Raw genomic sequence first — 26,141 nt, forward strand, 5'->3', positions numbered from 1 at the left:
AACTTTCATTCCTTGACTCGGAGGAAGGATTTCACACTAAGAAGAAATTCATTCCATCCTATCTACCACTCCTAGTCTGTCAGATTCATAACTGGAACCAAGCTAAGGACCTTCTGGTTGCATATAAATTATAACCATTAATTGACTGGGGTCACCGAAGTATACTTGGTTTTTGTGAGCCTCCATGTTAACTGCAGGCCTAAAGGATTCTGCTGATGTTAAATGCATTGATTCTGCAATGGCTTAAATACTAACACTTGGATAACTAGCAATCTAAATACCTCCTCTACTCTCACTGTGTTTCTGAGATTTCCAGTAAAGCTCTCCAGAAAGCCACTGACCATGGTAAATAAGATGAATCATATACTCTGGCTTGTATTTCCTTCTCCAATGTTCAACATTATATGGTAACTAAATACCAGCTCTGTGGGTTTGTACATTTTATCAGAAAGGGTTGCCAACTAGGCAGACAGGGTACTGGGCAGACAGAAAAGTTGGAATCAATACAAGTAAGAAAAATGGAGATTAGTGGATTTTTCCAAGACATAGGAGAATGAAACAGGTATTTGGAGTCAAATAGATGAATGCTTAAATCCCTGGTCAACTTCTAGCGGAGTGGTCTTGGATACAATTACTTAATGTCTATGAGCCTTTGTTTACTCAAATGTAAACTGGGATATCACTCTAATAGAAATGAGTTAAGTCAAATGCAGTCAGGAATTAGAATGCTTTGTAGAGTGTAAACACTATGTACTTCAGTTATCATATTTACTCTCCCTGTTTTTCCACTTGTCAGGTGGTACAGTATTGTGGAGACTACAGTGGGGGTGGATCTTCTTACCCCATACTTAATCTATCACTTGTCTGTGCTTTCTGACCAAGGTTTCACAGAGGCTCAGACTTGCAGGTCACAAATGAATACTGCTATAGGTACCCAAGAGAATGGCTCTGTCATATAAAGAGGTTTACAAAGTTGCAAGTAGACTTTTCATATCCCCACTACCAAAAAGGGACCACAAGCTATGTGCCCACCTCTCCTTGCCCAGTAGACACGTTTGAGTCTTTTCTCAGACTTCTATTTCCCTTTGGCAACTTTTCTTAGCAATCAGAAAATTTTTGTCACCTATGGGAGAGCTCCTTTTCCAGGATGGTACCCATCACTCCGACTTTGAGGCTTCCCCTGGAACAGTTTCCTCATCTCCAAACCACAAACTTGTAGGCTCCACAAAGGAGAGACAGATCCAAACTATACTTTCCCACTGTTCAGCCTCAAGTGCTTTCTGTTTCAATGACAGTCACACCTCCCAGAAGCCACAGGTACCAACAAAGTCACAAAATTCAGTCTTTTTGTGTTCTAACAAGTACTTTAATAGACAGATTTTGCTGCCTAAAACATGGAAAGGCCACTCAATATTCCCTTTAGTGCCACTGTGTAGTAACTTGGAGGACCGGCTTTCTGAGGAGCTTCTGGCTCCAGAGGTTGTAGGTGCCCATCCACCACTTCTCCAAAGTAGTTCACTGCCAAGGAGAGTCAATATTCAATTTGAATTCCCAATTCCAACCCTACCCCCAATTTCCCCATCATGACTATGTTCTTAGCCTTTTGTTTAGATGTGAGTTATCTTCACAGCTGACTTAGCCTCAGTTCAAAGTGAACTTGCCTGGAAAGCAGTAGAAACCTAATCAATGAAGTCTTTTCTTAGTATCTACTTTGTGAGAAGGATCAGTTCCTAGGAATTTTCAGAACTTCCAAGTGTGAGAAGGTGATATAATCTAGCCATTGAAATTTGCAATGTAGGATACTCACTTAGCTCCAGGTGCCCAAGTGGAACAAAGAAACTGAAGAAAAAGTAAAACCATATAATTTCCATGTAAATAAATAAATGAAGAAATACCCAGATAAGTTTGATTTCTTTCTCTACCTCTCCACTACTCATACCCCTTTGACAGTGGGGTTAGATGCTAGTCTGTGGCCTGCTGGGAGTGCATTTCAGATGTGCTTCCTGAGGATATCCCCAGGTTCCAGCTGTTACTGCTTGAGAGACAGAAGCTTGAAGCTGTCATCCAGGATGGACCTCCTATTGCGTCGTAGCTTCCTTTGCCGATGCTGGTACCAAACTACACCACCAAGAGCCACAGCAATGAGCAGGAGGATGACACCCATGGCAAGCAAAACAGAAGTCAGCATCTCAACATTCTTTATGGGGATCTGCATGCCGAGCATCCTCACATTGCCTTCTCTAATGTCTCTGGGGATTGTTGCTGAAATGGAAAAAAAGGAAAATGGGCATCCTGGGATAAGGAATATTCTAAAGGGTTGCCTTTTTCAGTAATCTCCCACAGAAAAAAATCCCATTCAAATAAGACAGCACACCTGTCCCTATCTTTCAAACAACAATCTAATGAAGACAGATTCAGAGGTTACAGAGAATCAGAGAAACATGATGCTACAGCTGAAAAGGTCCTTGAGAAGCAATGTAGTTCCAGTCCACCCATGGAAAGAGCTATGACTCAGAATGGGAAGGCCCTGGATATGTTTCCTCAAATATCTAAAGGCCTAGATGTAGAAAAAAAGGAAGAATTGGAGTTATTCTGCATAGTTTCAGAGGGTAGAATTGAAAGCAATAAGGAAAACCCCAGAAAGAAGTTTGACTCAGTCATCCAGCTTATCAATGTTAATTTTGACCACTATATCATGACAACAATCTGACACTGTGCTGTACAGTCTTTCATATCTTTGGGTCATATTAACATTGATGTAACATAGATCTTTCCAGGTGAAATATCTGGTTGTGTTAGTTTCCAGCATACAAACTTTTGATGGTTCCCAACTAACCTACAGAGTAAAGCTCACACTCTTAAGTCAGACATTCTAATACTCATAATCAGGGTCTAAGCTACCTTTCCAGTCTTATCTATTATTCTTCAGCCATATCAACTTATTCTTTGTTCTCTAAAACAGGTGATCTTCTTTCAGGCTTCTAAGCCTTTGCTCATGTTACTCCCTTTACCTGAACACACTCTTCCTTCTCCTTATCTTTTTAGCCCCAGCTTAAATGTTTCATGTCTCTGTAAAGTTCTCTTCAGTTTAGTTGGGCAATTAACGGTCCTTTCCTCTATGTTTCCAAAGTGCTGTACTTTGTACTCTCACAATTTACTTACTGTGTGACCTTGGGCCAAGTGACCTAATCTCTCACTCCCCATCTAATCTCAGTTTCCTATTTTATAAAATGGGGATAATAATCATAACTAGCACAGAGGCTTATTGTCATATTTAAGTGAGTTAATATTTATAAAATATTCGGCATAGCACCTAGAAGACAGCAAGCGCTCAATGTTAGCTGTTATTATTGTTTGCCCATTTTGTGCAACACATAGCATCCAGCTTTGCAACTATTGTTTTGGTGTCTCATTCCATTTTTAGACACTGGAAGTAGCAACTATATCTTACTTGTTTTGGTAACTGTGATACTTGACAACTGTTTGATGAATGTATAACTGGATGAATGAATGTTCTAACAGAACTGAGAGAAGAAGGAATGTAATGAGTTCAAACAGAAGCTGGAAAACATCCTGGTTCTGAGTTTACATTCCACCACTTATTCCTTTGGTGACCTTGGACAAATCACTTTCCATCTCTCAGTTTCTTGTGTAGAAAATTATTGAGTTTTATTAGACCAACAGTTTTGAGGGTATTTTCCCCATTGTGGAAGCTTTTTAACAAATGAGAGCTTATGAGGAATGTATGCATGTACACAAAATATATATGTACATATATAAATATATATACAAAGTATGTATGTGCAAACATGTGTGTGTGTGTGTATATACATATATTATATATACACACACACATATATATAAATAAAATAATTGAGCTGCTTGGGTTGCAGGAAACATGGCCTGAAGCTCCATCCACTCAACTTCACCTTACTTCTCCCCATCCCCTCAAGGACATACCCTGGACCCCTGCTTAACAGTTCCTGAGTTACTTACATCATTAGGACTTCTCCAGACATAGCTGAAAAACCTCCAGACTAAACTGATGATCTCTAATGTCCCATTTAACTCTCATAACTTTTTGAATCTTTCCTAGTCCAGTTATAAATGGGGGGGAGAATAAAAACACTATTTGGACCTAGGCTGCATAAGACAATAATCACTATTTTCTTGAAAGGCAGAAATGGCTGGTTCAACTGTGTGATATTCCATAGATGAAGGAGAAAGAGGCAAGAATAAAAATAGCTATTGAAGACCATCTGGTATTTGTTCTAGTCTCACACTGTCCTTGTGGGGAATCCATGTCTGTGCTACAACCCTTTGATGCCTAACCCAGCAGGACCTAGGATTTTCCTCCCCCTTATACATTAGGTGGGAGGCTAAGGCAGCAGCCTCCAACTGAGGATGAGACTATTTTCCTCAACTTAGGAGGTTGGGGTTGGGAGCCAGAGAGAATAAACCTGCTAAGGAGAGCTGAACCTTGGTTCCCTGGTTTCTAAAGTCTTACAGAAATCTCAGATTCTTTATGCTAGTATGGTGATGCCCACATTGCAGTCATGTGAGTCCCATCTGCTAGAGGTACCTCCCCCCCACGCACACACCACATCTAACTACCCAGTCTGTGCATCATTCTACCTACCTTTTTCAATCTCTTTGGTGATGGTGGTGATAGTGCTTAAGTATTCTGGGGGGAAAAAAGACAAGAGGTTAGTTAGCCCTTTTATTCTTCCTGCCAATCCACAGGTTCCCTGTGGGAGGTCAGCATTGGTTGAAGAAATTTCTCTGTGGTATAGTAAACAAAATGAAGGTAGAATCAACTACTTTATGATCAAAGTCAATATTAGTATGTTCGTTTGATTTTTAGCAGTGACACAATGTATGGGCACAGGCTTAGGAGCACAGGCTTAGGAGTCCAACATTTGAGTCACCCCTCTGTAATTATTTATATATTTCTTAGCACTCCTTCTCCATCCTCCCTTCATGAAGCCTCTGTTCCTTGTCGAATGTACTCTTTGTCAAATGTACCTCCCTACGCATTCAACCTCTTTTCAGAAACACTTCTTTTTCTCCTTCTTTCAATGAGACTGATCTCTTCTTAGGACTGTGCTTAATTTCACCCACTTACAACTGCTTTGAGAGCATTGTTCCTCCACTTTTTGTAAAGATCTATTCTGAGGCTTATATTATTTGACTAGAAAAATCACAACCACTTTTTGTTACTGTTACCTAGCAGATCTCTTCATTCATGGAAGTCTTTGGACCTGGCACAGTCTTCCTCTTCCTCAATTCCCACCATGGGTGTTGATTCATCCAATACTCAAGCCTCACAGTTTCTGGACCTCTTAACTCCAATGACTTTCATATCTACTCCAATTTTATCAACTACTCCCATGGTCACATTGGACTTATTATCCAGATTTGTTCCATCTCAGAAATCTAAAATCCAACAGCCTCCTATCCTTTCAGTGCCTTAATACTCTTTATTTCAAAGTCCTGTTATTCTCCCCTTCATGATACCTCTAGCTTTTGAACTCTTTCACTTTTCCCAAACTTACTAGCTTCATCCTATCTTTTCTGCCATTCCTGGCCAGGTTAGACTCCATGATCTATCACCTCAACCACTAACTTACCAAGAGTGTTGCAATCATCTACTGAAACCCTGGTAACTGTACTGTCCCTGTATTTTGTCTGGTATGCTGAATGCTGATGGAGAAAAATCACTCAATTTTAAAGATTAATATTCTTTGTGTCCAACTTCAACTCAATGCTGCCTGGTAATAATTAACTTTTTCCCACCCCCCAGAGTGGCTATTTCAAGGCCTACTTTCCTTAAGCCTTCCACCTTCCTGTAACTCTCAGCACATGACTCTGTCTGCCCCATCACAGAGGAAACAAAGACCATAAGGCTGAAATTCTTTGTCTGTCAAGCTCTTGCTTGCAAACCTACTCATTAATCCTAATCTTTTCAGTCTTCTCTCTTCTCATGTAGAAGGATGCCTTTCCTCCAGTCTTTCACTAATCTTTCATCTTAGCTCTGATTCTCACCCCCTGCTGCCTCATCAGGAACCTTGTTCTAACAATTAGCCATTTCCTCCCTATCAATCTACGACTCTTCCTTCTTATTGGACTGTTAGCAAATATGGGGTTAAAGCAATATGAAATTAGATCACAATGAGGTATAAATAAGCAAAAAGGCAAATTGGTAAGATTTATGGGCTGCCTCATTGTTATAGAGAGATATGAGCTATCCTTGCTCATGGAAATGCCCTATGAAATGGTCTCATATATTGGATGGCCTATAATTGGGATGATCCCTCATTACAATATGAAGACAACCTGTTGTCTTGGATCTATAGCACCCTGATGACACATCAGTTGGTCATTTGACTTTTATCCTAAAGACTGACAGAACACAACAAAGAATTCTGTATAACTATCTGGGTGCTAGGAAATAGTACTTGAGTAGTAAGTAGAAACCACATTCTAGCAGTATGGGTTGCCAGAGAAGAAATCCATTTAATGATACAGGAAATCATAATGTGTAATCATTTGTCTCCTTCCTTAAAGGTAAACAGCACAATTGTATTTTCTCCCTTCGTTTTCTGAATCTGTTTGAATGGTCGAAGACATTTTCCCACTCTTTCTTCCTGTTGACAGAGTGCCAGTGGCTGACAACCCCAGAATACTCACTTCAATAACACCCATTAAATGGTGGCAGTATGACATAAGAAATGCACAGGAGAAAAAAAAAACTAGCTTTATTTCTGAGGGCTCCAGGAGACTCTATGGAGCTTCTTGGAAGGGAGATAATTCTGGGGGCTGGATTTAGTTAAAGAAGCTTAAGAAGTGAGACATTTAATGCTTTAATGACTCAAGGACAAAAAAGCCAACACATCCTACCCTTCTACATTCTTAGTGAAGAACAAAGGGTTATTGGTAAAGAAACAGCACCAGCTATGCCCTCTCCATATAAAAAACGTAAAGAAAAAGTTTGTACACCCGTGGGTAGCAACTCTGAAGGCCACTATGTCTTTCTAGCCTTAGATGGAGTTATTCTCAAACAGAAAGAACTGTCTTTCACAACCCTCACAAAACAAATCAATTAAGGGGTGATTGTTAGAAGTATCTTTTTCTCTTTAAAAAGAGATTCATTAGCAATATTTCTTGAAATAGTGCTTCTAATGTATTCTAAATAATACATTTATATATGTGTGTGTGTGTGTGTGTGTGTGTGTGTATCAATTAGTGCAGGTTTGCTTCCTTTGAATTTTTATATTATATATATTTACATATATATTTACATATATATGTATAAAATTTCAAAGGAAGCAAATCTGCACTAAGCATTGATGCATAGAGCCCAGTCAGTTTCAGGCTGGGTCAACAAAGTGAACTCAGCAACTATCAAAATAATTAGAGAGGGACAGTTGTCGGGGGGGGGAATGGAAACAGAAATATTGGTTGGGGGAATAGTTATAGGGGGACCGTGCTCTGTCTTAAGACCTGGTTCTTCTGGGATCAGAAGAGATACAAGAGGTTTCTTGTTATTACCTTATTCCTATAGGCTAGATAAAGTGTTAGAAGATGATCCATCTTAGGTAGTTAGACTTTACCTGTTTGGGACAAAACAGTGAAGAGTGTCTCCATGCCAGCATGAACATGATCAGTCACATGGCAGTGCATCAGCCATGTCCCAGGGTTGCTGGCCACCATCTCCACAACCTCAAAGGTCCCTGGGAACAGATCTACCACATCTGCCCGGTAGCTCTCTCCATTCTGCAAGAGAGATTAGGAGTGGAAGAGAAGAAGTGAAGGGTATAGAGCTTGTAGGAACTGAAAGTTTGTGATGTCTACATCAAGGATATAGGACTCCGAGATTTCTAGACCAAAGAGCGGCTTTAAAATTCCACTTTATCCATCTCCCCTATGAACCCACCCACACAAAATAAATGAACAGGACACTGAGACTGACTCTCTCCTCTTTTTTCTTAAAGTGTCCCAAAGTAAAAGACATTTCAAATCCTGTAGATGGCTCAAAACTAGTATCTCCATACTTTCCTGCAGGCTATAATCTGGGGAATTTGGCTTAAGCCTTGACCCCTAGGAATGAGCCACATATTTCCTTTAGAAATGCATTCAAATTACGTTCTCTGCCTTTATCATCACTTTTAGATATCTATGTCTATTTCAATGCCTCCAAATCTTCCCCCTTTTCCTAGGACTAAATCTCAATCTCTCTCTCTATATATATATAGATAGATAGATAGATAGATAGATATTTCCATGTATATTCAATTCCTGAATTGAATTTCTTCTTATAATGGATTAAGGACTTTCAGAGATTCTGAGAAGCCAGTCTGAAATTCCTTGGTTTTAGGATTACGCTTCATTGAGTCTCAAGTTGTTGACGTGATTACATTGGTTCCTTCAATCTCCTTACCCAACAAATGAGCCAATTCTTCTCTTCCATATCAGAAGGAAAAACTAAGGCCTAGAGGGAAGTGACTGATCCTAGGATATACAACTAGACCAGAATTCCCCACTAATGCTCCATGGACTAGACCTCTGCTCTTTTAACTGATTATTACCTTGTTTCTTGCTATCCTCCTCTTCCTCAATGACTGTCAAGGCACCCCTGTAACCACCCTTAAGGGACTCAGCCCTTTTTCCATCTCACCCGATAGAGGAAGCTCTCTGCATGAAAGTGGACAGTGTGTAGGTCAATATCTTGGCCCATGGCCAGCATGTACCAGGCCACTCGTTCTCCTTGATACATGGTAAGACCCCTGAGGTTGGCATAGAGCTTCCCATTGATGGCTGTAAAAGAAGAAGAAGTCTCTTATACCTCTCCTTTCGACTCCCAATCACCACTGTCCAGATCTAGTCCCTATCATCTATGATAGCAATAGGTTTCTAACTTTCTCAACTTTATTGATCTGTCCCCTTCCAGTATATCTTCCATATCGATGTTATCAGAATGATCTCTCTAAATAACTATCCTACCATGTCATTATGCTGCTTAAAATATTTTAGTAGCTCCCTCCTGCCCAACAGAGTAGGTCCATGTCTCCTTAGCTCAGCCAACAAGGTCCTTCAAAATATAGCTCCAAATCACCTTCCCAGAGTCATCTCCCACTAGCCAATTAGGGTGATTTCTTCACCATTCCCTATATGGTCCACATATGTTCTTTGTGTCTTTATGTTTATACACTTCCCTCCCAGTAATCCTGCCTCCTTTTATCCATCTTTTAAAAGCCAAGTTAAATCTTTACCTTCTCCAAGATTTTCCTGATTTCCTATCTCCTCTCCATACCACTCATTCCCTGCATCCCCTTCTAACTCTGTACTCCCCCAGTACTATTTATATGACTCATTGGAATTTACCAGAAACTATTTTCTACATTTACCTACCTTTTAATGTATGAAAGCTTACATCTCCACTAGACTATAGGTTATTAGTAAGGAGAAAACAAATGTGTATACTACAATACTATAGCTTCCTGGTATTTTTTTAGAACACCCATCAGACATCTGAGCCTACAATAAATGTTCAAAAGACTTGTCATATTAGTAGAATTAATAATGACATTAATGCATGGGCCTCATGATCTATTTTTTCCTGAGCCACATCCTATGCTCCAAGGACACCAAACTACTTATTGCCATATCAATTCACACTATTAGGCCTTTGCCCAGGACAATTTCCCCCTGCTTCTTGTGTTCTCACAGAGGAAAGGTAATTTCCACTTTACTCCTTAAGAGGGGAAGCAATCATTTATAGTCTGTCTCTATGTGTACCCCCACCAAATTCTGAATTTGAGAGAAGAAACTAAACATGATCAACTCATCCTTTTCTGGATCTTCTCTCTCTCTGATCAATCCAACCACTGAAAGGGGTGAAAACTGATCCTTTATTTCATTGTAAGAGTCTGCCTCTGTCAAGGGGGAGAGCTATTGTTCATCTGTGTCAATGACAAGGTGGAACAATCTATAACCTAGCAAGAGGAGTATTAGCAAGCCCATTTAGTTGCAGAACTGAATTCAGTTTTTCAATTAGCCTTCTCCATAATAAAGCTCACATTTGATCTTAAGTATCTCTCTTTCTGAGTTGGTTCAGGAATCTTAAAGGGAAAGAGGGATATTATTTATTTGTCACCTTGGATCCCAACATTATTTATCTTTATATCTCCAGTGCTAGCATTTCAGAAAATGCTCAACAAATACCTGCTAGATGGATAGGTAGATGGATTGATACCTGAAGAGTTTGGATGAATAGACATATAAACAAACAGATGAAAGTGGACATTAGCCAAACCCCTGCATTAACAGGACCTAACTCTGCCCTCGTTCCCTTTTTGTCCGGAGCCATTTCTCCAATTTGACAAGAGCTAAAAAGTTCACCTTGTAAAGTTTGAATTATCTGTTCTAATGTGAATCACTCATTGCTCCATAAAGGAGAAAGAGCTAAAATCTGTGGGACAATGAAATACTACTTTTGATTTCTGTTAGAGTCACCATCAAAGCTACACTTCATCCTCAGATCAAAGAAATCTTGGGCTAGAAGGGATGGTGAGAGATCACTTCGTACATTCTACTGCACTATAGCTCTCTCTTTCTCTTGTTTTTAAAAAGCTACAGCTACACAGATCTTTAGAGCAAAGGAAGGCTTGATGCATAATTTCCCTCCAAAATCTATTCAAGCATCAAAAAGTTCTCTCTTGCACCTCACATAAATCTAGCATGCTACTCTCTGAGGCTCTCTTCCCCAATTCCTCAATCTGTAAATTTGTATTAAAACAGAATAAAAGATAAGCTGTCTTCATCTTTCTATATAGGCATCCAGTGAGAAAACAGATCCCAAATTCTGAGTGGTAAAAAAAAAATATGATAGTGGGAGACTAATATTACTACATACATTAAGGGTCATAAATGTCCATCTTGCCTTCTCTAATACATTAAAATTTGCAGTGTTACCACAGCAACTTTATTACATCACCTTCCTGCTTTCTAGGGACCTGATCTAATCTGGACCATACATCTGCTTTGTGTGTGCATGTATATGTGTGTGTATGTATATGTATGTGTGTGTGTGTGTATAAAATAATAGTAAATATTTCTTCCAATTTTTCCCCATTTCACCTTCCCATCTTTTCTTGAATTATGCTCTCTTAGGTAGTAATGGGCCTATTAAATGTCCCCATGCAACCAGCAGGGACTTCATTGGAAGAGGAGTAGGTTTGTTTCTACAGACCATGCATTTTATTGCTCTCCAAGAAAGTTTCATCCTGTAGGTTAACACCGCCTTGCTCCTGGGGCCCATGGGTTGCCACGTTTTCCTCCAGATACCAAGATTGATTCTCATCAAAGATCAAAAATAACAATGCAAATTCCCGGTTCATGTCTCTCCGTCCTCCATGGGGCTCCAGGATTCCCTTTCGGCAGATGGCCAAGGGCCCCACTAGGCCACTATACATGTCCTGAGGAAGGGAGGAAGTGGCAGAGAAAGAAAGAGATGGGGTTGGTATTAGGTAGCAGCTCTCTGCAGGGAGCCAGGCTCTTATACAAGCCCACTGTACCCCTCATCATTTCATCATAATTTTTTATATTTACAAGCACCCCACTATGTTATCTGAATTTAGTCTCACAACCATCTTTGGACTTTGGTAGGATATGTTATCTAATCTATGCCTTAGCTAGGCTGAACTACCCATTGATCTCCAAATCAACCAAGCACTTCCACAATCCAGTATCATTTTTCATACTGTTTTCTCTGTCTGCAATGCCCTCCCCTTCACCATATCCCTTATCTGATATCATACTGTTATACAGCTTTCAAGGCCCAGAGTACCTGTACCTTCTATTGTGATGCCTCTTCCAGCTTCCCTCTTCCTCAACTAGACCATGCTTTTTGAAGGTGGGAAATATTTTTTTATGTTTTTTCATTTCAGCACATTACAGGGGCACAAATGTTTAGGTTATGTATATTTCCCTTGCCCCACCCAAGTCAGAGCTTCAAGCATGTCCATTCCCCAGATGGTGTGCACCGCACCCATTAGGTGTACATATACATGTACATCCCCTTCTCCCCCCTTGAAGGTGGGAAATTTTATCTTACATCTATATCATCTAAAGCACCAAGTAAAATACCTGAAATGTAGTAGGCACTGAATAAATGATTGCTGATGGCTGGCTGTAGATGGGTGGCTAGATAGGTAGATAGATTCACTTTCCAGATGAATAAACATAGGCAGAATGACTTGTCTGAAGTCACCCCAAAGGAATGCTACAACCAAATTTGGGACTAGAATCCCAATCTCAAGACAACCAACCCTAGGTTTTTTTTAGTGAGAGCATATTGCTTTACAAGATGCAAAAGAAGAGACAAGGAAGAAAATCATCAGGACAAACACCCGGTGCTACCCAATCCCTTCGTCTCTCCATTTGAGGACTTTTCCCCAAACCTTAGGCTCTAGTATCTCAGGGGTGGGCTTCTTACTACATCTAGTTAATAGCTTCTTTTTGCCAGGCAGTTTTCCCATTTCTGAGACTCAACTCCAAGCAGCAAACTTTGTCTTTACCTTGATTGGATCCACTGCAGAATAATAGATCCAGGAAACACAAGCAGAGTCATTAGGACCAGGGCCAGATCTCTCTGGTATATTCCATTGATAAGTGAGCACTTCACCTAGGAAAGGTAACAGGAGACCTCCAGTTGGACCAGGTCAGAAATTTCTCTCAACTCCCAGGTCTCCCTAAGGGGCTGTTGTGGATAGGTCCCAGCACTTTTATGATCTTTCTCTGTCATTCCTATAACAGTCTCCATTTTATTTTTGTGGTCTTGTTCTTCTCCCTCCTAGGATACTCTCAGCCTCTCAACCATTCTCTTCTTCTCTCCCAATCCTTAAAGGCTCAGGTCCAATCCTCCAGTAAGGCAGCCCTGCTACTGTTTTCTCTACTTTTAATGTCCTCTTTTTTGGTCTATTTTTCCTGCTGCTGCCTTCTAAATGCAGTTGTTTCCACAAAGCCCTGTCTTGTTTTCTTCCTTTCTTTTTTCATACTCTCTCCATGAATGCTTTCAGTCACTTTCTGAATGTAAATTATGATCTATGCATTAATGACTCTTAAATATTTAGCTCCAGCCAAACATCTTTTGTTACTAAGCTCCAATTCCAAATTTTCAACTAGATACTAGGCAACTTTTAAAGATTGTCCTGGCAACACCTCAAAAGCTGAAAGTGTTATGAATTCACCTTCCTCCTTTGAAAAACAACCCTGTTTCTTAATCTGCACTCCCAGTATCTAGAAATAACATTATCACTCTCCTACTTACCCAGTCTAAAAATTTTAGTCTTCTTTGCTTCCTCACCTTCATACATTCAACAACCAACCAAACGACAATTCTTATTGATTCTACTTCTATAATATAGTTTATAGCCATCCTCTCCTCCTCCTAAATCCCATTACTCCTGCCCTAGTTTAGACCCTTATTTTTTCAACTGGGCTATTACAGAACCTCCTAACGTATATCTCTGCTTCTAGCCTTGCCCTCTCCAATCTTTCAATTGATGCTATATTAATCTTTTTTATATAAACTTGATTGAGATATAATTCACATACCATACAATTTACCCATTTAAAGTGTACAATTCAGTGTTTTTAGTATATTCACAGAATTTTGTAACCAGCACCACAATCCATTTTAAAATATCTTGTTACCACCAATAAAAACCCTTCTCACTCCCTAATCCACCTACCCATACCAAGGCAATCTCTAATCTACTTTCTGTCTCTATGTATTTGCCCATTCCAAACATTTCATAAACATTTCTTTTGTGACTGGATTCTTTCATTTAACATAATGTTTTCATGGTCCACCCATATCGTAGCATGTATCAGTACTGAATTGCTTTTTATTGCCAAACAATATTCCATTATATGAATATATTAATACTACAATATTTTATTCATTCTTCAGTCGATGGAAATTTGGGTCATTTCCACATTTTGGCCACTATGAATAATGCCGCTATCAACATCTGTGTCCAAGTTTTTGTGTGGATATATGTTTTCCTTTATCTTGGGTATATACCTAGGAGTGGAATTCCTGATTTATATGGTAACTCTGTTTAACCATTCCAGGAATTGCCAAACTGCTTTCCAAAGCAACTGTATCAGTTTGTATTCTCATCAACAACATTATGAGGATTCCAATGTCTCAACATCCTCATGAAAACTAGTTATTGTCTGTTTTTTAAAAAATTTTATTTTAGTTATCCTAGCAAGTGAGAAGTGTTATCTCATTGCAGTTTTGATTTACATTTCTCTGATAGGTAATGATGTTGAACATCTTCTCTTTTGCTTATTGGCCATTTTAAATATTTTCTTAGGAGAAATGTTTATTCAAATACTTTGTGCATTTTTAATTGGGTTATATTTTTGACAATAATACCGTCAAATAACAATGACATTGAGCTATAGTTCCTTACATATTCTGGATACAAGTCCCTTATCAGATAGATGATTGCCAAGTTTTCTCACATTCTGTGTGTTGTCATTTTACTTTCTTTATGGTGTCCTTTGAAGTACTAAAGTTTTTAATTTTGAAGTAGTTCAATCTACCTATTTTTTATTTGGTCAATTGTGCTTTTGGTGTTGAATCTAAGAAACCATTGCTTAATCCAAAGTTATGAAGATTTACTCCTTTGTTATTTTCTAAGAGTTTTATAGTCTTAGCTTTCACATTTAGGCCTTGTTCTATTTGAGTTTATTTTGCTATATGTTGTGAGGTAGGAGTCTAATTCCACTGTTTTGAAATATGGATATCCAGTTGCCCCAGCATCATTTGTTGAAAATATTATTCTTTCTTCATTGAATGGTCTTGGCATCTTGGTTGAAAATCAATTGACCATAAATGTGAGCATTTATTCCTGGACTCTCAAGTCTATTCCATTGATCTATGTCTATCCTTATGCCAATACCACACAATCTTCATTATACTGTGCTTTGTAGTAAGTTTAGAAAATAGTAAGTCTGAGTTCTCCAAATTTGTTTTTCTCTTTCTTTTTAATTATTTTGGCTGTGCTATATTAACCCTTCTAAACCTTTCTTTGCTCATGTCATTCTTCCGTTAAAAATTTTAATGACTTCCTAATATTTAAAGAATAAACTCCAAACACTTCCCCCAAGCATCTAAGTCCTTCCTAACCCAGTCCTGAACTACCTTTTCAACCATGTCTCTTACTCTTCCTATTTCTGTAAAATATACACTGAGGGAGAGATAGGATCGAGATGGCTGACTAGATACAGGTAGTATGTGCCTCCTCCGGAAGAGGAATCAGAATAGTAAGCAGATTCTCACATTTTGAACAGATCATCTAGGACAGAATACTTAGATTCACCAGGGAAGTGATAGGAAGCACCAAAGTGAGTAAGGAAAGGGTTCATGGAATCTTGCCCAGCTGGGGACTGGCTCACAGCTGGGAGAAGCTCCTAGACACAGGCAAACAGTAAGAAATCCCCAGGGCTCCACTCACTGAGATGGGCTTTTATGATCTTGGCTACAAGAGAACCCCCTGACCCACACAGATCTCAAGCCTAATACAGGAAGCTGCTTGGATATTGCACAAAGATGTTTTTACAGAAAGGGAACTCACGTGGAATCCCACAGGCATCTGAGCCTAGAGCAGCTTGAGCCAGGTGTCATTCTGAGAGCCTAGATACTGGGGAACTATAGACACACTTGCAGCCACTGTGTGGCACTGAGAAAGGATAGAGGAGCCCAGGTGCTCCAATGCATCTCTGGGAAGGACCACAGATGCCCTGATGTGGGGTACTGTCAAGGCTGAAACATGAGTAGACAACATTTTTCACAGTATCTCACCCATGCTGCCTGCCTCGGTAGGGCCCCAGCCTTTCCAGTTTCAAGCCCAAGGTACCATTTTGAGAGTTTGACACTGGGCTGTGTGTCCCATCCTAAAGACTAAGTTTGGGCTTGATATAGCTGCAGCCCCTGCCTGCCTGGAAAGGGACAGGGAAATCAGGCTTTCCAGCAAACATCTGGGACAGTGTCCACCATCCTGCAGCCAGTTGCTGTAAGACCAAGTCTCAAGAAAACCATGCTCCCTGCAGTTTCTTGCCAGTGCAGCCACCTGAGAAGGGCCCCACCCTTTCTTATCAGAGGCCCAGGGCACGATTTTGGAAGTTTGAAGCCTGGCACTATCCCATCCTTGGGATGAATTTGGGCTGATGCAGCCATAACCCCATCCAGCTGATGAGGGACAGGAAGCCCAAGCTCTTTACCTACTCCTAGGAAAATTCTCACTGCCCAGCTACAAGCTGCAGAGAGACTGAGATATGAGCAGATGGCACTACATCCAGCATCTTTTCCATGCTGTTGGCCTAGAAGTGGCCTCATACTTTCTGGTAATAGGCCTAAGATGCCATTTGGGGAGTTTAGATCTGGGCAGCACCCCATTCTCAGGCTGAGTTCAGGCTAATGCAACTGAAGCCCCACACAGCTGAGGAGGAGCAGGGAAGCCCACCCTCTCCTATACACACCTAGAACAACTTCTACCACCCTGTTACAGGGTCCCGTGAAACAGATGTGAGCAGACAGCACTCCCCACAGTTTCATTCCCATACAACTTACTTAAAAGGGGCCCTGCCCTATTTGATTGCAAGCCCAGATCTGGCAACATTTTTAGAGTTTAACACTGGGCCATGCCCTACCCTTGGGCTGAGTTCAAGGTAATGTGACTGTAGCTGCCACCTGGCCAGGAAGAGACAGGAAGACAAACTTATCCTAAGCACACTTAGAAAAATACCCACTACCCTGTTACAGGCAGTTGTGGGACTGGGGACTAGAGAATCTGCCTACACACTTGGTACTCTGCTCCAAATACTAGCTTCTGAACAAGCCACCTGAAGACCCAAGAAATGTCCCCCTAGGACAAACTAACACTGCTGCCAGTATAAGTGTGCTGAGGCATAAAATCAGGCATATTTAGCCCACTGCTTCCACCACTGGGGTCGAAAGACTGGCTCAGCTGCTTTTCAAGTCCCCAGCAAAACTTCACAACAGCCTCAACAAATAACTGTTCCCTAAGCCACCAAGGAAATAACAGATGCTACTGACCCTGTGTACTGCCCAGGAAGTCACACTAATGCAGGCACCCAGAATCAAAGCCAAAGTTTCCTACTCAACCAACAATATATATACACCTTGAGGAAAATATTCTTCCCTTTGAAAACAATTTCAAAAAATTAGAACAGGCAAACACTACATCGAATGTGCAGATATCAATGAAAGGACACACGAAATGTGAAAAAGCAAGAAAATATGATACCATCAAAGGATCACAACAATTGCCCAGCAATGCATCCCAATCAAAATGAATTCCTCGCTGGGCATGGTGGCTCATGCCTGTAATCCTAGCACTCTGGGTGGCTGAGGCGGGAGGATCGCTCAAGGTCAGGAGTTCAAGACCAGCCTGAGCAAGAGTGAGTCACCGTCTCTAACAAAAATAGAAAGAAATTAGCTGGACAACTAAAAATATATAGAAAAAATTAGCCAGGCACGGTGGTGCATGCCTTTAGTCCCAGCTACTCGGGAGGCTGAGGCAGAAGGATTGCTTAAGCCCAGGAATTTGAGGTTGCTGTGAGCTAGACTGATGCCACGGCACTTTAGCCCATGCAACAGAGCAAGACTCTGTCTCGAAAAAAAAAAATGAATTCCTCATAATGCCAGATAAATGATTCCAAATATTAATTCTAAATAAGCTCAATGAGAAAGATTGAAAGCTTCAAGAATAGACTAGATCAAATAGAAGAAAGAATCTCAGAACTTGAAGACAGGTCTTTTGAAATAATCCAGTCAGGCAAAAATAACGAATAAAGATTTAAAAAGAATGAGCAAAGCCTTTGAGAATTGGGCTACATAAAGTGACTAAAGTTACAAATTATTGGTGTTTCTGAAGGTAAAGAAAGATCAAAAAGTTTAGAAGAACTATTTTAGGAAATAATTGATGAAAAATTCCCTGGACAACCAAGAGATATAGACACTCAGATGCAGGAGGCCAAATCCCAAGGCAAATACATTGCAAAAAGGACTTCACCAGGGCATATTGTAACCAGAATGACTAAAGTCAAAGTGAAAGAGAAATTTTAAGGTTAGCAAGAGAGAAGCATATAATCATATATAAAGGAAACTCCATAAGACTAATAGACCTCTCAGCAGAAACCTTAGAGACCAGAAGAAACGGGATGGCATTTTCAATGTGCTGAAAAAAAAGTCAACCAAGAATTTTATATTCGGTGAGAATAAGCTTCATAGATGACGGAGAAATAAAATCTTTCCCGGACAAGCAAGTGCTGAGAGAATTCATCATCACTAGACCAACCTTACAGAGTATACTCAAAGAAGTCTTAAATATGGAAATGAAAGATCAATATTCACTATGATGAAAACACACAAAAACATAAAACCCGAAGGTCTTATGAAACAATCACAGAAAGGAAGAAGAGAAAGAAAATAAAAGGTAACATGCCAGAAGCTGAGCAAACCACAAAGACAGAGAAAAAGAAAGAAAGAAACTATAAAACAACTGAAAATCAACTAACAATATGACGAGAACAAAGCTTTCCATATCAGTATTAAACTTAAACGTAAATGGATTAAATGCTCTACATAAAAAATACAGATTGGCAGGATAGACAACAAAAACATGATCCAACTATATGCTGCATACAAGAAACTCGGCTTACCCATAAAGACACGTACAGACTGAAAGTAAAGAAGTGGAAAAAGATATTCCATGCAAATGGAAACCAAAAGTAAGCAGGAGTAGTAACACTTACATCACATAAAACAGTCTATAATCAAAAACATTAAAAAAAGACATAGAAGTTTATTATATAATGGTAAATGAATCAATTCCACAAGAGGATATAATGATCTTAAATATATATGCACCTAACATCAGAGCACCCAGATTCAGAAAACAAATATTACTAAGCCTAAAGTAAGAGTTAGATAGAAACACAATAATAGTGGGAGACTTCAATACCCCACTCACAGCACTAGACAGATCACCAAGACAGAAAATCAACAAACACTGGACTTAATTTGGACATTAGATGAAACAGATTTAACAGACATTTATAGAACATTCCATTCAACAACTACACAATATAACTCTTTTCAACAACACATGGAACATTCACGAAGACAGACCGCATTTTAGGCCACAAAACAAGTCTTAACAAATTTAAGCAAAACAAAAAGAAAATCATATTAAGTATCTTCTCAGAATAAAACTAGAAATCAAAATGAAAGAAACTTCAGAAACTGTACAAACACATGAAAATTAAACAACATCCTACTAAATGATCACTAGGTCAAAAAAGAAATAAAAATATAAATTAAATAATTTTTTGAAATTATTCTACCAATCCATGAGCATGATAGGGATTTCCATCTATGCACACCTTCTACAATTTCTTTTCTCAGTGTTTCATAGTTCTCTCTATAAATACCTCTCACCTCCTTCGTTAAATATATTCCTAAATATTTAATTTTCTTTGATGCTATAGTGAAAGGTTTTGCATCTTTGATTTGATTTTTGGCTTCACTGTCATTGGCGTATATGACTGCCACTGATTTATGGCATTAATTTTGTATCCTGAGACTTTACTGAAATTTTTTTATCAATTACAGGAGTCTCTTGGTTAAATCCTTGGGATTTTCTAGGTATAACAGCACATCATCAGCAAAGAGTGAGAGTTCGACCTCTTCTGCCCCCATTCAGACACCCTTCATTCCCTTCTCTTGTCTGATTGCTCTGGCAAGGACTTCCAGCACTATGTTGAATAGAAGTGGAGACAGTGGGCAACCTTGTCTGGTTCCAGTTCTAAGTGGGAATGCTTTCAATTTTTCCACATTCAATATGATATTGGCTGTGGGTTTATCATATATGGCCTTAATATTTTTAAGGAATGTCCCATCTATGCCTATTTTGTTAAGGGTTTTTATCATACAAGTGTGCTGGATTTTATCAAATGCTTTTTCTGCATCTATTGAGAGAATCATATGGTCTTTGTTCTTGCTTTTATTTATGTGGTGAATTAAATTTATACATTTGTGTATGTTAAACCAGCCTTGCATCTCTGAGATAAAGCCCATCTGGTCATGGTGAATTATTTTTTTGATGTGCTGTTGGATTCGGTTTGCTAAAATTTTGTTGAGGATTTCTGTATCTATATTCATAAGGGATATTGGTCTGTAGTTTTCTTTTTTTGTGACATCCTTTCCTGGCTTTGGTATCACGGTGACATTGGCTTTGTAGAATGAGTTGGGGAGGATACCATCCTTCTCAATGTTTTAGAATGATTTCTGCAATATAGGTATGAGTTCTTCTTTGTAGGTTTGATAAAGTTCAGGTATGACCCCATCTGGTCTGGGACTTTTTTTTTTTTTGGAACATTTTTTATTGCTCCTCCAATTGTACTTGATATTGGTCTGTTCAGGAATTTTATTTCCTCCTGATGGACCTTAGGGAGGTTGTGTGTTTCCAACAATTTGTCCATTTCCTCCACATTTTGTAGTTTTGGGGCATATAGATTTTATAGTATTCAAAGATAATGTTTTTTATTTCTATGATGTCTATAGTGACCTCCCCTTTTTCATTTCTGATTAAGTTTATTAAATTCCTTTCCTTTCTAGTTCTTGTCAATGTAGAAAGAGGGCTATCAATTTTGTTTATCTTTTCAAAAAACCAGCTTTTGGGTTTTTTTTTGTTTTTTTTTCTTTTTTTTTTTATTTCAGCAAATTATGGGTGTACATACGTTTAGGTTACGTGTGTTGCCCTTGGTTCCCCCCCCCCACCGAAGTCCGTGTTTCAAATATGTCCATCCTTCGGGTAGTGCGCATTGCACTCCTTGTGATCTTCTGTATAGTTCTTTTGTTCTCAATTCCATTTTATTCTGCTCTAATCTATTTCCTTTCTTCTGATAGGTTTAGAATTAATTTGTTCTTCCTTGGTAGAATCAATATTGTCAAAATGTCCATTCTAGCTAAAGTGATCTACAGAATTAATGCAATCCCTATCAAAATCCTACCATCATTCTTTATAGATTTAGAAAAAATAATTCTACATTTCTCTGGTCTGGAACCAGAGAAGACCTCATATAGCCAAAGCAATCTTAAGCAAAAAGAACCAATTGGGAGGCATCAGTTTGCCAGACTTCAAACTTTACTACAAGTCTATAGTAATCAAAACAGCATGGAACTGGCAAAAGAACAGGGATACAGATCTTTGGAATAGGACAAAGAACCCAGATATAAAACCATCCTCATACTATCATCTAATTTTTGACAAAGCAGACAAAAGTATACATTGGAGAAAAGAATATCTGTTCAATAAGTGATGCTGGGAAAACTGGACAACCACATGTAGAAGACTGAAACTGGATCCCCACTTCTCACCTCTCACAAAAATCACCTTATGCTAAATAACAGACTTAAACCTAAGGCGTGAAACCTCAAGAATTATGGAAGAAAATGTTGGGAAGACTCTTTCAGACATCGGCCGAGGTTAAGAATTTATGAAGAAGACCCCCAAAGCAATCACAGCAGCAACAAAAATACACAAATGGGACCTGATAAAATTAAAAAGCTTCTGCATAGCCAAGGAAACTGTCATTAGAGTCAATAGACAACCTACAGAATGGGAAAAAAAGTTTGCTTTCTACACATCTGATAAAGGGCTGATAACAAGAATCTATATAGGACTTAAGAAAATCAACAAGAAAAAATCAAACAACTCCATCAATAAATGGAAAAGGATTCTCTGAATAGACGCGGAAAAAGCATTTGATGAAATTCAACACCCTTTTACGATAAGAACGCTTAACAAAATAGGCATAGACGGGGCTTACCTAAAAATGATACAAGCCATATATGACAAACACATATCCAACATCATACTGAATGGGGAAAAATTGAAAGCATTCCTACTTAGAACTGGAACCAGACAAGGTTGCCCATTATCTCCACTTCAATTCAACATAGTGCTGGAAGTCCTGGCCACAACAGTCAGGCAAGACAGTGGAATTAAAGGCATATGAATGGGAACAGAAGAGATCAAACTCTCACTATTTGTTGATGACATGATATTATATCTAGAAAACCCCATGGATTCAACCAAGAGGCTCCTGGAATTGATAAATGAATTCAGTAAAGTCTCAGGATATAAAATCAATACACACAAATCGGAGGCTTTCATATACGCCAAGAGCAGTCATACTGAGAACCAAATCAAAGCCTCAATTCCCTTCACAATAGCAACAAAGAAAATAAAGTATCTAGGAATATATTTAACTAAGGAGGGAAAAGACCTCTACAGGGAGAACTATGAAACATTGAGGAAGGAAATAGCAGAGGACGTAAACAGGTGGAAAACCATACCATGCTCCTGGGTTGGCAGAATCAACATTGTTAAGATGTCTATACTACCCAAAGTGATCTACAGATTCAATGCAATCCCTATTAAAATACCAACATCATTCTTCACAGATGTAGAAAAAATAATTTTACGCTTTGTATGGAAAGAGAGAGGACCCCGCATAGCAAAAACAATTCTAGGCAATAAAAATAAAATGGGACGTATCAACTTGCCAGACTTCAAACTTTATTATAAGGCTGTAGGAATCAAAACAGCTTGGTACTGGCACAAAAATAGAGCCATTGACCAGTGGAACAGAACTAAGAACCCAGATATAAAACCATCCTCATATAGCCACCTAATCTTTGACAAAGCAGAAAAAAACATACACTGGGGAAAAGAATCCTTATTCAATAAATGGTTCTGGGAAAACTGGATAGCCACATGTAGAAGACTGAACCAGGACCCACACCTTTCACCTCTCACAAAAATCAACTCACGCTGGGTAACAGACTTAAACCTGAGGAGTGAAACTATTAGAATTCTAGAGGAAGATGTTGGAAATACTCTTCTAGACATTGACCTAAGCAAAGAATTTATGAAGAAGACCCCAAAAGCAATCACAGCAACAACAAAAATAAACAAATGGGACCTGATCAAATTAAAAAGCTTCTGCACAGCCAAAGAAACTGTCACAAGAGCAAACAGACAACCTACAGAATGGGAGAAAATTTTTGCATGCTACAAATCCGATAAAGGGCTGAAAACCAGAAACTACTTAGAACTCAGGAAAATCAACAAGAAAAAATCAAACGACCCTATCAAAAAGTGGGCAAAGGACATGAACAGAAACTTTTCAAAAGAAGACACAATAATGGTCAAAAAACATATGAAAAAATGTAGAGCTTGAACTCATCCTTCGAAGTTAGGTATCACAAGGATGGAAAAACATTCATCACATGTACTCATCATCAAAGTGGTACTAACTGATCAACACTAAGGTGCTCACATGTTAGTAATACTTGTTGGGTGCCAGTCAGGTAGTGGGGGTGGGGACAGTAAACCAACAGCTAATGGAAATGAGGCACACTGTATGGGGGAAGGACATGCAGGTAGCCCTGGCTTGGGAGAGGCAAATGCATTTCATATAAGCAATATGTTTGTACCCCCATAATATCCTGAATTAAAAAAAAACAAATTTGCATCCAAAACCTTTGAGAAAATATTACAATCGGAAAGCTTCCATGGCCTTTGGGACACCTCTGTTCTTTAAAGACAATGAACAAGAAGTGCCTATATTAATATGCTTGAGAATTAAATATATGGACCTCAACCTAAATTCAGTACAGTAAAGGAAGAGATAATGGTAAAGAAGAGAGAAAGTGCCTAGGATTCTAACTATAGTCTGAGGTATGTGACCATTCCTATTGCCAAATATCTGGAGATCATTCTGCCAATTCCCACTTACTGACATCATCAGAGCCAGAGGATCCTGCATGGAGAAATTCAGTGAAGGCTACATTTATATCAACAAAATCCAGCATTCTCACTGAGAAATATTTATTTACTTGAGGTTTATTTTTTAAGAGACTTTCTAGAGTTGAATGTATAAACTTTAAAAAGTACTTAAAATACATGAAACACTGCTATAATGCTTTATTTATGGTATCTTCTTTGATTTGCAGAACTATATGATGTGAACACTAGCATTATTGTGATTGTAAAGACATAGAGATCATAAAAACAAAGATGTTAACTGATCTCGTCTCAATTCACATGCTGGATAGGGACAGTGTGAAGACTTAAACTTGGGTTCGCTGGATACAAAGTACCCTTAGAATTATGCTGCAATAACAAACGATAACAGCTATGTTTTCAAATAATCTATACCTATATTTACTTTGTTTTTATCACTTGCCATTTTATGTTTTTTTTGTATTTTATAATGTAATTTTGGTAGTAAGCAGTTTCTATACTGGTGTAAAATTTTCTTCTATACACCAATATTAAATATGAATAAAGCTTCAGATATCTTAATAAAATGTAATACACCCATGTAAGGGTGGGGAGCCTGTGTCCTTGTAGGTCCTTAAGTGAGGCCTTTTGAGTGAATCCAAATTTTACAGAACAAATTTTTTTATTAGACGGTGTGCAGCAGAGAAAGATGAAGCTTTTCTTGCCTGCTTTGGTGCTTATAAAAGAGCAATCTTGAAATCAGAAGGCCACAGGTTCCCCACCCCTGCCTGGCAGAAGGATTCATTTGCTGTCATTCTAGGAACAAAAATATAATGGCATCTACCAAAGAAATTATTGAGACATGTTACTTTGTCCCTGACCTATGAAACATGAAACACTTTCTGTGATAAAATAATGTAGCATAGAAGGTAAGTTATTATTAATTTCAGGCTAAATGCTTATCTATTACTATTTACTAGGTTAGGTGCAACTGTTAGTAATGAAGTGAGATCTATGAAAGATATTAAAATGGAAGAGACTAAGATAAATGGAATCTAGAAAATATGAAACCTTGTGTAATGTATATAATCAAATAACAGGAAAATGTATTGTGAGCTTGGGATTGATGTTAGTATATTATGAAACCAGAGGAAATAACACAAAATACATTTAGTCCTGATAACTTTTTTCTAATATCCATAATTATAATATTACCTTGCCCTCCAATGTGTTCCTAACTTTGAGAGAAAATACAGTCTCACCACAATCATCAGACCACAGACAGACGTTTCAGTAGACACAACAATTACTAGCTCCATTAAGTGGATCATGAACCTGTATTTAAATAAAAATATTTTATTCCAGAAGCAAAAAAAGAAAGAATAGAAGCCAAATGAGAATAAAAGTACCACTATTTTAACAGCTGAGCCAGTGTCCACTAATCCCTATTGTAGAACCCTGATAACAGAAAAGTTGAAAAACAAAGTTTGGACTTAAAGGTGTAAGCAAGGCTTTCTCCTCCCAGCCCCATTAAACTAAGATGGCTAGATCTGCAGTATAGACCCTGTCCTGACTCACATATCCAGCTCACCCAGCTGCAGGCACAGGCCAACTTAACACATGGAAGTAGGCAGTGAAATACGGAGTGGTGAAATAAAAGAAATAGTAACCCTTCCCACTACTAAGACACTATTTTAGGTTCTGACTAATCATATTAACATCTCCCTTGTGAGGAACTGGTAAGGAAGGAGGTAGAAGGCAGAAGTGTGGAGATAGTAATGGAGTAGTAGTACCTGTATTCCCACTGCTCTTGAAAAAGGTAGAAGCTTGGGTCTATTTCAGGAATTTTTATTTTGTTCTACTGATTTTTTTTACAGTACTATGTTTCTTTAATTATTGTACCCTTATAAAATGTTATTTGGCTGTGCTAATATTCTTTCATTAATCTTTTAAAAAATCTTCTTGTCTTTTCTTACCCAGATATTCTTTATTTTTCCAAATGAACTTTATATACAATCATTTCATTTCAGTACAAAAATATCCAATTGTAATTTCAATTAGAAGTCCTTTAAATCTATAAATCATTTAGGGTAGATTACCTCCTCTTAAATAATGATATATTTCAAAGTTTCATTATCAGCTCAATGTTATTGTCACTCTACACACAATCTCACAAGGTGATTATATATATTAATCATGATTTCAACTACCATCTATTGTAGTTACCAATGATTGTTAAAGTTCTAT

The 26,141-nt window shown here is 38.5% G+C and overlaps 1 protein-coding gene across 1 annotated transcript in view; it reads right to left on the reverse strand.

Annotated features, from left to right (window-relative positions):
* Positions 1-1,373: 1,373 nt before the first annotated feature.
* HEPH (hephaestin) overlaps positions 1,374-26,141 on the reverse strand; it is a 65,276-nt gene continuing 40,508 nt past the window's right edge. Inside the window, exons 15-20 of the mRNA XM_012643079.1 lie at positions 12,579-12,685; positions 11,252-11,477; positions 8,678-8,817; positions 7,614-7,776; positions 4,640-4,684; positions 1,374-2,262 (exon numbers count right to left, since the gene is read on the reverse strand). Coding sequence (XP_012498533.1) covers positions 2,030-2,262; positions 4,640-4,684; positions 7,614-7,776; positions 8,678-8,817; positions 11,252-11,477; positions 12,579-12,685 — 914 coding nt within the window. The 3' untranslated portion in view covers positions 1,374-2,029. The remainder of the gene's footprint in view (positions 2,263-4,639; positions 4,685-7,613; positions 7,777-8,677; positions 8,818-11,251; positions 11,478-12,578; positions 12,686-26,141) is intronic.

Source organism: Propithecus coquereli, unplaced genomic scaffold (assembly GCF_000956105.1).
Source record: "Propithecus coquereli isolate 6110/MARCELLA unplaced genomic scaffold, Pcoq_1.0 Scaffold101, whole genome shotgun sequence".
Lineage (NCBI taxonomy): Eukaryota > Metazoa > Chordata > Mammalia > Primates > Indriidae > Propithecus > Propithecus coquereli.